We start from the raw sequence: 15,161 nt of genomic DNA on the forward strand, positions 1-15,161 counted from the left end.
ATTAATTAGCGGGGTTTGCTGGCACGCCAGACACCCCAATTATTGAGGACCAGCACCTCCTGACCTTATTATTATCCACAACCATAAAATAAAGATTTATTTAAAGGCATGTCCTTTCATTTTATTTACCTTATGAGTTTTTGTTTTTATGTTAGAATTTTTTTTTTAAATATTTCTTTTCAAAAATATATTATTGATTTTTTAAATATTTTTAAATAATTTTGATGTAGTGATATCAAAAAATAAAAAAATAAATATAAATATAAATTATTTTAATATACATTTACTAAACATTTAAAAAACACTCTCTTTATCGAACATATACTCCAACTGGACATGAGCTCATTGACTATTGCAATTTTATGCCTTAAATTATCGGGATCTTGATCCCTTGTATTCTAAACATTTTTGGACTCCAGTAGGAAAGTGCTTTAGTTTATGAATTGATAGCAATTGTAGGATTATATTTTATTTTTATTCTTTCTGAAAAAAGAAAATATGAGAGTTTTAAATTTAAAATCTTTTCAAGGAAAGGGTTGTACGAGTACCCGTTGAATTGCAGGTTTACTGGCTTGTAACTATGATGTCGTGTCTAGTAATATCAAGTTTTTATTTTTCTATTTAAACCTATATAATTATGTTGGGAGGATTTTGATTTTAACGTTGAACTGCAGATTTTGAATTTAAATCTTTTTGCTATAAATTTGATTAAAAAAAAATCAAGATTTGAAAGTTATTCTTACATCATGCTACAATTATGTTGGGGGGATTTTGACAAGTAAAACTGTGAGGAATTTTTAGCAATTCATTCTGCATGTTTATTGTCGTCAAATAATAGCTGGATACATGCATGCATAGATCTGCTGTTTGCTGCGAAATTCAAGCGTGCAAACTTTTGAGCGTACATTGAAAGAAATTAACAGAAAGCTCTCTTAATGTAAACTAAGGTATTGGAGACCTGAGACCTTCTTGAGAAGATAATGGATGCTGAGGATGGTGTCTCTTCGAGGAAGAAAGCCTTTCGCCCGCTTTCGAAACTCTCCTTGCAAGGTGTTGGACAGTTTTATTGGCATGTAGCCTGGGAAATTTTGAAGCTATTCTATCCTTGTACTTCAGTACCATGTACAAGACTGGTCGATGGGTTAGTAAAACGAATAACAGTGCAGTCAAATCCCACCATTTGGAATGATTCAAGGGAACTCCGAAAACTGTTTGTAGGATTGTTTCTCCCTTCACCTTTGAGTTTCCTGGAAGTAAAGGATCAAACTCGAGCCCAATCATTTCGTTCTTGTACTCACCCTATGTTTTCAGCAAGGTTTTTGAATCAGCCTAAAGGTTTTTGCAGTTCAGGGATAAATTATTACAACTCTGAAAATGTACCTGGATTGCCCATGTCGCGAAACTGATGTAGGAGACTGGGTAACGCCAGAAGAATTTTGGAAGGTCTGGTACAGGTCTGAAGATTTCAGATGCCATCATCATAAAGACCTGCAGAAAAGCATGTGTTTTTAGTACTGCATTAACTAACAAATTAAACTTTTGGAATCAATCACTTTAATGCTGGAAGGTTGAACTTCACTTACAATTACACCGGTTCCAATACCAATGCCCATCAAGACATTAGGCACCAGAGATGCAACAATCATCATACAAGTTTCTACGACAGAGAGACAGCAAAAGAGATTGATGCAGAAAAAGGCATAGTGAGGAAATCCTGGATGAAATTTCACCATGTAATAGATTATTGTTCCTGAAAGAAGAGATATGGCAAGCAAGAATGGGAATGATGAGAAGAAGTTCGACAGCACAAGCACAGCCTCTCCGTAATCTCCACCCAACCTTTCTCGACGAAACACCTGAAATGTAGTGCGAAGACAAAGAACGACGAAGAAAGCTTAGTTGAAGGCACTCGATCCTGTATTGAAAAATGAGAATCAACAGCTTAGTTTACCTTCATTTCTTCAATGAAAAATGGTAAGCCTCCACAGGACAAACAAATCATGAAGCCATAAACAAAACACACACACTTTGCTCTTTCCAAAATCGTTTCACGATCCCTTGCACTGTTGAAAAAGAGGACACCAATGCTTATTGATATTAAGACATAGAGAACCATCCTCAGCCAATAATAGCCCATGTCTCTGTGCATATTAACAAAAGATCGGCGTGTCAGAGTAGAAAGTTGCTTCCAAGAGCTAGCATTGATTCTCTTGTTCGGTTCAATGGCAGGTTCTTCCTGTATTGCAGTGAACATTCAATAAATCAATGGCTTGATGCAAAATGATTTGGCCACTATGCTCAAAAAAAAAAAATCCGAACGCCAAACGGCCTTTCAGTGTTAAAAGTGCCTGGGAAGAGACAAGAGATAGAAGTGTGAGGGTTGATTGTCGTAAAATTCTATGGAACTCTCTCAATATTTCTACACGCTTCACAGCTTGGTTGATAATCCTCAGTAGACTTTCATTCAAAGACAAGCAGATTAGAATGGGTAGAGTTATCGACCATATATATTTGTGTGTAGCGTAACCCGGCAGACGAGTGCAGGGATCACATGTTCTTTGACTGCTAGTTTACAAGGACAGGTCGGGGTGAGATTCTACAAAACTGTATATCCTAAGTATATTCTGGTGTGCTTGCCTCTTATCTTTTATGGAAAGAGAGAAACAACAGGTGGCACTCTAAACAATCATCCTCGACAGATAACATATCTATTTTGTTTGATGTTTGCTACGATTGGGAGTTGGTTTAAATGTCTGTAGTAGGGAGACATTTCATTATAAAGAATTTTCTTTGTAATAGGGATTCGCTCCTAATTAATTTCTGTTTCCCTGATAAATGATATACATTCATTCTTGAAAATAAATAAATAAAAGTAAAAATCCGACTACAAATTTAGATACGCCAAAGTTAATGAAACCAGTTACTGAGATTTCTTGAATTCTTCTTCTTGTATTAATTGAAAACTCAGAGCACTTGTACTTCTCAATAAGTGTTTCTCTGATCTCCGCAGTTTTCATCTTTACCGAATTACTTGACGATTCTGGGATTGCCTGTAAGGAACCATAAAAGAAAGAAAACATAAAGCTATCCTGTGGAGGATCAATAGAAACAGCTTTGAATAATCAACAAATTCTGACTTTAAACTTACGCAGATGTTCTGATATCGCAAAAGAGCTTCGGCAATGATATCAAAGTCCAAATTTATACAACGCAGGAAGTGATCAGAAGGATTTCTGTTTGTTGGACAAGGGAATCCGGCTTCTGCGAAAAACTGTTTTGATAGATATTATAAAAGCAGTGCTTTTTTAAAAAGTTCCTGTCTGGGTTTTAACATAAAACTTGTATTCACGGACCTTCACTGCCATTTTCGCTTCTCCGAAATAGACAGTTTCTCCTCCTGAGAGAAGCAGCAAATCATCTAAAAGATTGAAAACATCGCTACTTGGCTGATGAATGGAACAAATGACAATCTTTCCATCATAAGCAATGCTGCTAAGAGCTCTTATCACAAAGAAAGCTGAGGCACTATCCAGGCCAGTTGTAGGCTCATCAAGGAGCATAATATGTGGACGTGTTAAAATTTCAACACTAATGCTAAGTCTCTTCTTTTCACCAGTGCTTATGCCCCTTAAATGCCAATTTCCAATCTTAGAATCAGCGCAATCTTGAAGACCCATCTCCATTATTGTGTTGTCAACAATACCATCTATCTCGTCTTTAGTCATTTTCCTAGGAAGCCTCAAGTGAGCCGAGTAAGTAATTGTTTCTCTGACTGTAAGGGTTCCCAAGAAAAAATCTTCTTGAGTAACGTAAGACTGAAATTTGAAGAAACATATACCAGGTAAGATGATAAACAATATTTAGCAGTCCTTTCAATATTTGATGTAAACAGAAGGAAACAAAGCAAGACTTGAAGAAGTAACCCAAGTTATTAGAGGTACTTCGAACTCCTATTTTTCAACAGTACTTACAATATCTCTGCAGCCTATGCTGCTTCTCTTGGCATTGATAAGGACTTTTCCACTCAATTTAACATTTGAAGAAAGTCTTCCTGTTTATCGGATCAAGTAAGAAAATCGGAACAGAATCATAACTCATGTATAGTTTGAACACGCAGAATTCCAATATCTACAAGTTGCAATATGTTCATTAACCATCCACAAATTATTTTCAAAAATATGTTCTTGAAGGTTGATGAGGAGAGACTTATACCAGCCAATGAGTCAAGTAGCGTGGATTTGCCGGACCCAGAAGGTCCCATGATAGCCATGATGTGGCCTGGTTCAGCATAACCACTAAGATCACTTAGCAATTTCCTCGTTGAACCACTCGTGATCATGCTAGGTAGCTCCACCGTGAGATTTTCCCATACCAAGCACATTGTTTTGTCTCCTTCAGTTTCTTCACTGCAATGTTAAACTTCCAACGTTTGCATCCACGCAATTCTTAATGACTTTCTATCCTCCAATAATTGACATCAATTAAACGCAATTAAAAGTGATTTGAACTATTCAACGAACATGCAGTGCTTTGTTCCCCAAAAGTTAACATTAAATAAAATAAAAATAAAAATTAGATTAGTGTTTTATTGTACATAAATTCATTATTACTCTTAAAAGTATATTTTTATCAAGGTTTTATATCATTATTTTGTACTTCAAATATCAATAACTCCATAACTAGACATATTTTATAATAACATATCTAATAATATAAAATATCTTTAATTTATGGTAAATATTCATCTTAAATGCAGGTCTATTACATAAATAAAAGGATTGATTGATAAATTTAATTTCTGAAATTTATAAATAAAAGAATTGATTGATAAATTTAATTTTTGAAATTTAGAAGACAAAGAGAGGGCGAAGCTTAGAAAAGAGATCCTGGTTCAGTCTAACTGGAATATTGTTCGGTCATTGGATCATAACTGGTTTCAAGTTCAAATTATAGAAACAACAGATAAGTCTGAATCTGTCCTCTAGCCCGAGCACTATTCATAAAACATAGGACTAAAACTTTCATGTAAATCCAAGATTTAAAAAGGTCATTTTCAAGTTCAAATTATAGAAATAACAGATAAATTCAAATTTATTCTGCAGCCCAGACACTGTTCAGTGTTTAGCCCATAACTCAAGTTCTAGAAGTCCAAATGACCTCAATTTTTTTAAAAAAAAGATGAGACAATTTCCCAAAACTTTTATGAATCAAGTCTATTCAAATTTTGATATTAACATTGATATTTTGTTTAGACAAGAAGATAAAGATCATCACCAAGTCAATATGTGGTCATCCACTCAACAATTAGTCAACAAATCAATAGTTTTCAATTTTATCCTATGAAATGAGGTATTTGTCATGCATCTAAATAGCTTGATTTTCAGATCAAGATCATGTTCTTGCTCTCTTTATATTATAATGCTTAAGTTTTGCTAATATTAATCTCTTATTTATACTTCTTTATATTATAATGCTTAAGTTTTGCTGATATTGATCTCTTATTTATACTTCTCACTTCTTTTCCTTTACTTAGTTAACTATTATCTTATTTATATTTCTCTCTTTTATTGTATTTAGTGTTAAGTTTATTATGTCAAGGTGGAAATATTACACTAATGGTGTAAGAATAAGTATAGTATAAACTTAACATGGATTTTAATTCATGATACTAAGATGTTTTGTATTTGTTATCTTGTTCACTTTTAATACTTTGTTTGTTAGTGATTAATCTAGATTTATATTATATAACCCTTGATACAATAAATACTTGACACTTTTATAGTCCAACTGTATAGTGTAACCGACACCTGTGCTATGAAAGGAACTCGATTTGTCATTAAAATATGTTATAATCATGAATAATTGATAATATTTACAAGTATTAGTATTATTCAAATAAGATAATTAATGTAATCATGTTTATAATTTATAATCTGATTGGAACCTCTTTTGTGTGTGGTTTCCAGTTGAATAAAAAAAAAATTATATTATACTTGTTTGAAATATCATTAGTAGATCATTTAACCTTGACAATTATTTTATCCTAGTTTAATTCTTACATTAATCTTACATCTCAAAGTCGTCGTCGTCGTCATCATCATTATTTATAATTTATATAGTTAACCTCTCTAGAGTTCGACCCCGGTCTTGCCTGCTTATTTGTTACTTCAACACTTCTACAGTTAGGAGAAGACATCAATCTTTTGTCCGTGTTAATTCATATATAACTATAGATTCGCATAGTGAAATGATTATTTTGTTCTAACAAAAAATCATTTAACTAGCTATTAGGAGCAAAATGATCTTTTTAATATAGTCTATTTGTTATTATCATATTAATTAGAGACAAATCAATCTTTTTATATTTTAGGTGTATAATAAAATTACTTAAATACCTTTGAAAGTAACAAATTGGGTTCTAGTGGCTTGTTGGTCTTTTACTGCTATGTTTGCACATTAAAATGACTATATAACCTTTAAAAGCAAAAAATTAAAACAAACATAGGTATTTTTGTCTTTTTATCTTTGTTTTTTAGTTATGATCAATTTGAATAAGAAGCAATTCAATATTTTAAAAAATATAAATATAATTAAATAAATAAAAGTGGATGACGCTTGTAGCGTCTCTTAATGGTAAAACATCATCTTTCATGATTATCTTGGAACCTGTTAGCCTTGACATCAAATATTCATTTATATATATATATATATTGATGATAACAATAAAATAAAAAATGAACTAATAATTTTTCTTGTTTAGAATAAGTTTTAAATAGGTTTATTTAAAGAATGTATCAACAAACATGACATATTCCGTGAAGAAATCAATCAAGCAGTACAAGAATGAAGCAAAGTAAAGACCTAGATTAAGTATTCATTTCAAGTGCTTAACGTAAATCTTTATATCCTACTTGATAGCACAATTAAAATGAACTCACACATTTCACTCTCTATGCATTTAAAAGATTGATTAATTATATGATAAAATCTAAGATAGCTGATTCTAAGAATTCACCTAGGTTAATCTGTCAAAATTAGAATTCTGCATGAACTGGTCAATCTTTTAGTGAGATCAAATAAACCAGCTGACTAATTATTCTTCTATGATGAACACCTGAAAATTTTACAGGAATTGATTGACCGTTCAGCTTGACTAGTTTGAACTTGTTGATTGTATGAGTTGTCATTTGGATTATAACTAATATAAACAACTAGTTTTTCTTATAAACATATATATAGCTTATCTAATTATAAAATTAGAGAGTGGTTTCTATATATATAGTATATACAAGCTAATCTAAAAGTAAATACACTTTAAAATTCTTAATCCCTGATTATATTTAGTGTTATTAAACCTTTATAATCTAGTATAAAAGTATTCAATCTCATTCTTCAAAAAGAGATTGTTAGGTTCCAAATATCATTTATGTATCAAAATTTATAAAATAAAATTATTTGAAAGTTCCTATAATCCTATTAAATAGATTTATAGTTGTTTATGAATTTATTACCTGAAAATCTATTCTTCTTCATCTTTGAATAATTCTTTAAAAGTTGGGTTATTGCAAACCACAAGTGTTGTCTTGCCTCTAATAATAATCCACAAAAATTACCTGTGAGAAATCTTCTAAATTCCTATATAGAATAGAGGGATTGTTATGCTTAGAGTACTAGCTTTAATATCTTATTATTCCTTGAAGAAGAGATTGTTGGGCTTCCAAATATTGGGTTGTTGCAAACCACAAATATTGTCTTGCCTCTAATAATAATCCACACAAATCACCTATGAGAAATCTCCTAAATTTCTATATAGAATAGAGGGATTGTTATGCTTAGAGTACTAGCTTTAATATCTTATTATTCCTTAAAGAAGAGATTGTTGGGTTTCCAAATATCATTTAGCAAGTGATGGTACACAAACCTTTTTTTAAAAGAAATTTTTCATTAAAGATATTAGAGGTTTTTAAATGACTGGGAAAGCATGATATGTAGGCATTTTAACTGATCTTTCATAATAACTTACAAGGTCCATTTTCCCCCTCCTAGTTCTTGTGCTCCATAAGAAATTGATCAAGGTTATGCATAACCCACACCAAATCTTGAATCTTAAAAGTGACCTTCTGATAACTATATGATCGGGCCTTGTATTTTGCATTACCATTAGGGATTGCTTCTTTAACTTAATTGTAGACCCTCTAAAAATATTCTATAATGTGTTGGGCTCTCAATTATCATACATGTAGAAAAAAGTATGAAACAAAATTAGTTGGGAGTCTCTAAAATCCTGTTAAATAGATTCTCCTTAAAGGTTGAATTGTCGCAAATCATAACTTGTCTAATTATTCGGCCTCTAACAGTAATCCTCATGAATCACCCATGAGAAATCTCTTAAATTCCTATTTAGAATAGAGGAATTGCTATGTCTAGAATGCTAGTTGTAATATTGTGTTTGTGTAGTTTTTTTGTCTAATAAACTACTCTTTTTTCTTTTTTCTTTTCACTTACAAAATAATAGGTTTAGATTTATATCTATAGGGATTCCTAAAAATCCTATAATAATAATAATAATAATAATAATAATAATTTTAGAAATTTATTTAATCAAGTCTTTATTTGATTTTTCTAGATTTAGAAGTATAATCTCTATATTAATTATATTAGGGTCCTTAATTTTTAAAATATATCTTAATCAAGATATAATTGATTAAATCATCTTAATTTAATTTTTCACTAATAATTCTTAGTATAAGTGGCCTATTAAATTCATAATATATTGGTCCAAAAATAAAATAAAATTCTAATAAAATAATTTAATTCATTATCAATTCATCAATTAATTAATTATTATACTATCAACAATTTTATCTATCTTGTCTTTGGTCATTTTACTAGAAAGTGAGTCGAGTACGTAAATGTTTCTCTGACTATGAGGTTTCTAAGAAACAAATATTCTTGAGTAACGTAAGACTGAAATTTAGAGTAACATATAACAGGTAAGATGATAAACAATACTTCTAACTAGTATTTTTCAATATCTCTGAAGTCGATGCTTCTCTTGCCATTGATAAAGACTTTTCCACTCCTTTTAACAAAGTCTTCTTGTTTATGGGTTCAAGAGAGAAAACCAAAACAGAAAACAAGTTCATAACTCATCTATAGTTTGAACATGTAGGACCATTAACTATAAGCTACAATACGTTCATTAAAATATATTTCAAAAACTTTGTTCTTGGAAAAAAACCTTTTGGTAAAATATTTTTGAAAAATTGAATTTTCTTTTTTATTTCAAAAATAATTTGATGTTTGTTTAACACAACATTTAGATACCCTTTTATAAGGTGGCAAACAAATCATTCAAGCAATTTTATATTTTGAGATGACTAAATAATTTTGAACGAAGACATGAAAAATAAAAAACTCACTTTCCATGTCTTTTGGGCTATATATTAGCTGCATACATAATCGTTTATAGTTTAATTTTCTACTCATTAATACATGAAAACATAAGTTTTATACAAAAGCTTTAAACCATTACATTAGACAAGGATAAAATTTATCAAGTTAATTGCTTGTGCTTAAAATGAGAAAAAAACAAAAAAAAAACCATCTTTATTAACATTAGATGTCTAAAAATATATCCCTTGTGATCTCCATTTAAGCTTTAAATTTATTTCATAAAAAATCTTACTACCATCACATCTCATATTGGAGGCAAATAAAAATTGTTGGGCAAATAAAAATTGTTGAGATTAAGAGTTGATAATGACTAAGATCACAACTCTTACTAGGGGCAAATATAAATTCTAAAAAATCAAAAGTCAACTAGGATTACACGCTATACTAAAAGGGCAAACAGAAATTTAAAGATCAAAACTGAAGTAAGTCTATGAAAAATTCAAAAAGTCCGAGAAATCCAAATGCTAGGTGCATACCAAACTGAAGTGAGGCTGTGAAAAGTTCAAAAAACCAGAGAAATCCAAATATTAGGGGGCATGCTCAAATTAAAAAAAAATTAGGGTCAAAACAAAATAAGAATATTCAACCAAAGCAAACAAAAAAGACAAATAAAAGAAATATGATGAAAACAATATTGAAAGACACAATGACAATGATCTTGAATCTTTAAAACTTTGAAATATTTGTTGACCCTAATCTTGAATCTTTAAAACTTTGAAATATTCGTTGATGACCCTATAAATATTTTTCTTTCATAGCCAAGAGTTGTAACTTGTATTATGTGAATTTACAAAAATCATTTCCAATATAAATGGTGTTCTAAGAATGTGAAAGAAGTTTTTCACAAGAATTACAATATTATAAACAAAGCTACTAGTTATTATTTATATTGATAAAATAAATGCTAAAAATAAGATAATTGTTTTCTCAATAAAACCTCAAATTTTATTCTAGCCTCTTATTTTGAAAAAAAAATAACATAAGATTAACTTATCATATACCTTCACAATTTCAGTCATGCCTGAATGAAAAATCAAGTTATTATTTTTATAAAGATTAAACCTCTTGAAAATTGTAAAAAGCTTAAGATAAAATTATTTTAACCTCACATTAGAAAATATTTTGCTTTCAAAACACAAGAGCCAAAGTCTTAGGATGTTTATCAAATCCATGAATAGCCTAACTTTGAGCTAACATTTTTTTTTCATCAATGAAAAATGCATGAAAACTACATTTTGTGTTGAATGATATGCATTGGGTTTACAATCAAAGAAATTCTTTAAAAATTACATTTTTATGATTTTTTTTGCAATAATAAGATTAGAATGGATAGAACCTTTGAAATTTGCATTTTGATTCCAAAACAAGAAAAAAAGAATTAAAACAAATGTGTTTAGAAAAAACAAAAAGAAAAAAAAAAGAGAAAGAGATAGATTGATCATCTCCGACTACAATAAAAAAAAAAAATGTATCAATACGAGGTTCTTGCTGAGAGGCATGCTAACCTCATATTAGAAAATATTTTGCTTTCAAAACACAAGAGCCAAAGTCTTAGGATGTTTATCAAATCCATGAATAGCCTAACTTTGAGCTAACATTTTTTTTTCGTCAATGAAAAATGCATGAAAGCTACATTTTGTGTTGAATGATATGCATTAGGTTTACAATCAAAGAAATTCTTTAAAAATTACATTTTTATGATTTTTTTTTGCAATAATAAAATTAGAATGGATAGAACCTTTGAAATTTGCATTTTGATTCCAAAACAAGAAAAAAGAATTAATACAAATGTGTTTAGAAAAAACAAAAAGAAAAAAAAGAGAAAGAGATAGATTGATCATCTCCGACTATAATAAAAAAAAAAAGATTTTTTGTATCAATACGAGGTTCTTGCTGAGAGGCATGCTATTTAGGAAATTTTGAGTTTCATCTTGTTGAAAGATTGAGATAGGCGCGAGAATATTTTTTATTTATTTATTAACTATTTAAAAGATGTTTTGAGATTAAAAATAAGTTTAATAAAGTTTCTAATATATTTCTTATGTGTTTTAAGGTAAACAAAATGTTAAAATAAGAGTTTTAAGGTAAACAAAACTCATATCCCATAATTTTTTTTTAGATTAACGTGGGTGTCCGGACCAGCTTGCGCGCACCACGACTAATCCCACGGGCCCTGAAGTTAACGACCATGTAAGCCTCCAGTGGCCATCATATGAGCAACCAAGGACTCGAACCTGAGACCACAGAAGGAGCAAACCCCTTGATCCCAAGTCCTTACCACTTGGCCACCACCTAGATGGTTACTCATATCCCATATTTATGGTTATTTGTGATGGTCAAATCTTAACCAATTGATAATGCATTGTCTTATTCATTTTAATAAAAGTAAATAGAGCAGGCAAAGTTTTGTTTATCTAATTTTTAAAAAGAAAGAAAACCCCATGTTCTAACCTGACTATTTATGTACATTGTGACATTTTTGTATTGTTCTAGATAGACTAGCCCATCCTTTCAAACTCATGTGTTTAGTCTTTTTTTTATATATCACCTTTTAAGTATTTTTTTTTTCTCCTTATATAATTCACAATACATAAAATAATAAAAATTATATTTAATTAAACATCATTCAATTTTGCCATAGTTTTCATATAAGATTATAACTTCTCCTAGTAATATTAACAATCATTTAGTTAATTATTATATATGAGCTTAATATATTAAAAAAAATCTAATTGTGGTCATTACTATTCAATAAAAATAAAATTTTTATTTTCTTTTATTTTTCATATTTCTTGTGTAATTTATTATATTAATTATTTATTTATTTTCCTTTCAATTGCATACAAAACATTGAGAGATTATTTTTATTTAAAAAAAGATTTACTTTTTTATATCATAATAAGTTTTTTTGTTCAATAAATAATGTGGGTAAAAAACAACAAGTTTATGTTAAATTACAAAATAAATTCATAATGATAAAAATAAAAATAATTCTTTTCAAGTTTATTAAAATAGTAAAAAAAATCTTACAAATTAAAAAGTTGAATGAGAATAAAATTGAAAAAAAATATAATTTAATAATTTATCTCAAATAAAATAAATAATAACCAAAATAATAGAGATCAAATCTAACAAATAAAAAAATTAAAAGATAAAGAAATTAAAATAATAATAATAACTATTTTATAAATTATTTCAAATAAAATAAGTAACAATTAAAAGAATGAGGATTAAATTTAATTGATAAAAAATTTCAATTAAAACATAATAAGGGAAAAGCAAATAACAATTATAAAAATGAGGACCAAAATTTAATATAAAAATTAAATTCTAAGAGATGAAATTAAAAAAAATCTTCAAAACAAAATATATCTAGTAATAAAAATTTTTAAGGATCAAATTTAATATAATCAGCAAATAATATAATATTTTTAATTTTTTTATAATTTCCAGAAAGTATTTTTTATTCAAATTTTTTTAAAAAATATTTTTTTGAAAACTAAACCAAATTCTTTTTTAACTAGAAACTATTTTTTATTAATTAAGTTTTTAAATAACAAATAAATTTTAAAAAATAATTTTTAAAAAACCATTTTCCGCCGAAGAAACTCTCCCTAATATTCATATTCAAAGCAGTTTATACATCCCTATCCCTCAACCAAATTTGTCAGTTTTCATTCTAATGACCCGACAGGATGAGCAAGCCCCATAAATTCACTTTGAAATTATAAAATCATCGCGTCGTGGCCCTGTGTAGAAGCAGAGAGCTTTGAAATAATGAAGTTCTGAAAACAACTACTTGTTCCCCACAGCTACTCCTTCTGATGCAAACCAACCATGGCAGCTCGGATTCCAAGATGCAGCAAGCCCCACCATGGCAACTCGGTTTAGGGTTTACGATGCAAGGAATAATGGACTTAAACATATTTCATACCCATGCTCACACACATTGATTATATTTCATGCAATTTTTTTTTTCTATATCATTTTTCAACGGATACGTCCATAAATTCTTAATAAATATCGAGTTATATACTTGATTATGTTGTTATTATTAATAACTGAAAAACTCAATTCATAAAATTTAATTTGAAATATCCAATTATAAAAATAAAAAAAAAGTCCCCTTTTCCATTTTACTATCTTTACCAAATTGATCAACCAAATCTCTCTCCGCTGCAGTTCAGAAGAAAATTATTTCCTATATTTTTAGGTGTTTCTGTCGGCTTTTAAGGCTGGAGTTTGTAGTAATCCAACAGTAGTGGCCCACTTTATGTTTCCTGCCAGGTCTGAATTTTGATATTAAGAGGCCCAAATTGAAAAAAAAAGAAAAAAAGAATGAAATTCTACGTTTGCGATGATCAAGGGACCACATAAATTGACCCGTAAATTGAACATTTCAAGCCACTCGTCACCTTTTCAACCACAACTTATAGTATACAAAAGTAACTAATTAAGTGGTAAGGACTTGGGATCAAGGGGTTTGCTCCCTCTGTGGTCTCAGGTTTGACTTCTTGGTTGCTAATATGATGATCACTAAAGGCTTACATGGTCGTTAACTTCAAAACCCATGGGATTAGTCGTGCTGCGCGCAAACTGACCCGAACACCCACGTTAATCTAAAAAAACAATGAAAATACACGATTTGCTCGTAATAAATCATTAATTTTAAGTTTTATAAATTTTAAAATTATTTGAAGTTTATATAATTATTAATTTTAAAGTTTATAAAATTAATGGAAGTATATACAAGTTGATATGAATATTTATATTAATAAAAAATTAAAATTAGAATTCATTTTTATTTTGAATTCTAGTTAAAATTATCATGGATAACAATATTTATTCTTCATGATTTTTTTACTATTTTAAACTTTATTTTTCAATTTTATCCAATTAATTTCAGATCACTTCAATTTATGTATCACTATGCGTCTCTTTTATTTCCATTCTATCTCATAGTCAAGATCCATGAAAGTGTTCCGTGTGCAAATTAGGCATTGATTTTATATAAAGTTTAATTTGTTGCTAGAAAAAAAAATTGAAAGAACAATAACAAAATTAAAAAACAAAACTTGCATTTCATTTTTTTTGTTTAGAGGTGTGAAAACTATAGTTTGGTCCTTATTATTTGAGAATTTTATATTTTGATTTTAAACTTTAATTTATTTACATTTTTATTTTTATATGTTAAAAGATAAAAAAGAGAGTCATCAAAAAAAATTATTCAGTTAACATCTAGCAATAAAAAAAATCAATCTAAATATCAATGAATTTGTATTAAAAAATGAAGCTTTATAGAGGAAGCTTAAAATTTTTATCTTGTCAAGAAATTTTAAAAAAAATAAACTGAAAAGTATTTTTGAATCAATAATATATTTTAGGTCTGATTTTATAGTATTTTAGAATTAAAAATATTTTTAGCAAGCAATATTGAACTAACAATAAATTGTTTTTCCTAAAAAAAAAAAGAGAAAAAAAAGAACAAACATGCAAGCTCGTTGTAGTGCCTGAGCTCTTTTTTTATAAAAAAATTATTTTTTAGTTTTTTTTATTTTAAATAAAATTCATAATGAATAAAACAATTATAATGATATTTAAAATATTATCTAATTTCTCAATAGTTTCAAATAAAATTATATATATATTTTTTATAAGGATAATATTATACATGGATCTAATGTGAAACTTTTAAAAAACTCTAG

The 15,161-nt window shown here is 28.7% G+C and overlaps 1 protein-coding gene across 2 annotated transcripts; it reads right to left on the minus strand.

Moving 5' to 3' along the window:
* Positions 1–801: 801 nt before the first annotated feature.
* Positions 802–4,436, minus strand: LOC105136004 (ABC transporter G family member 15-like). Of its 2 annotated transcripts, none has more exons than XM_011041139.1 (9): positions 4,213–4,436; positions 3,972–4,051; positions 3,354–3,815; positions 3,149–3,271; positions 2,925–3,050; positions 1,952–2,236; positions 1,584–1,856; positions 1,381–1,488; positions 802–1,299 (listed from the first exon to the last, which is right to left on the minus strand). In XM_011041139.1, the coding sequence occupies exons 1-9, from the start codon at positions 4,379–4,381 to the stop codon at positions 943–945; spliced, it is 1,983 nt and encodes a 660-aa protein (XP_011039441.1). In that variant the 5' UTR covers positions 4,382–4,436; the 3' UTR covers positions 802–942. The 2 variants fall into 2 exon arrangements, with proteins under 2 accessions (XP_011039441.1, XP_011039442.1); XM_011041140.1 differs by having other exon boundaries at positions 1,952–2,209; positions 2,889–3,050.
* Between the last annotated feature and the right edge of the window lie 10,725 nt (positions 4,437–15,161).

This window comes from Populus euphratica, unplaced genomic scaffold, assembly GCF_000495115.2.
Source record: "Populus euphratica unplaced genomic scaffold, PopEup_1.0 scaffold156.1, whole genome shotgun sequence".
In the NCBI taxonomy this organism is placed as follows: domain Eukaryota; kingdom Viridiplantae; phylum Streptophyta; class Magnoliopsida; order Malpighiales; family Salicaceae; genus Populus; species Populus euphratica.

Coding starts and splice junctions, on each gene's coding strand:
- LOC105136004 (XM_011041140.1), bottom strand. CDS start 4,381: ATGTGCTTGGTATGGGAAAATCTCACGGTGGAGCTACCTAGCATGATC. Junction 1,857..1,951: donor TTTTCATTGAAGAAATGAAG/GTAAACTAAGCT, acceptor ACTACATTTCAG/GTGTTTCGTCGAGAAAGGTT. Junction 1,300..1,380: donor TCGCGACATGGGCAATCCAG/GTACATTTTCAG, acceptor CTGAAAACATAG/GGTGAGTACAAGAACGAAAT.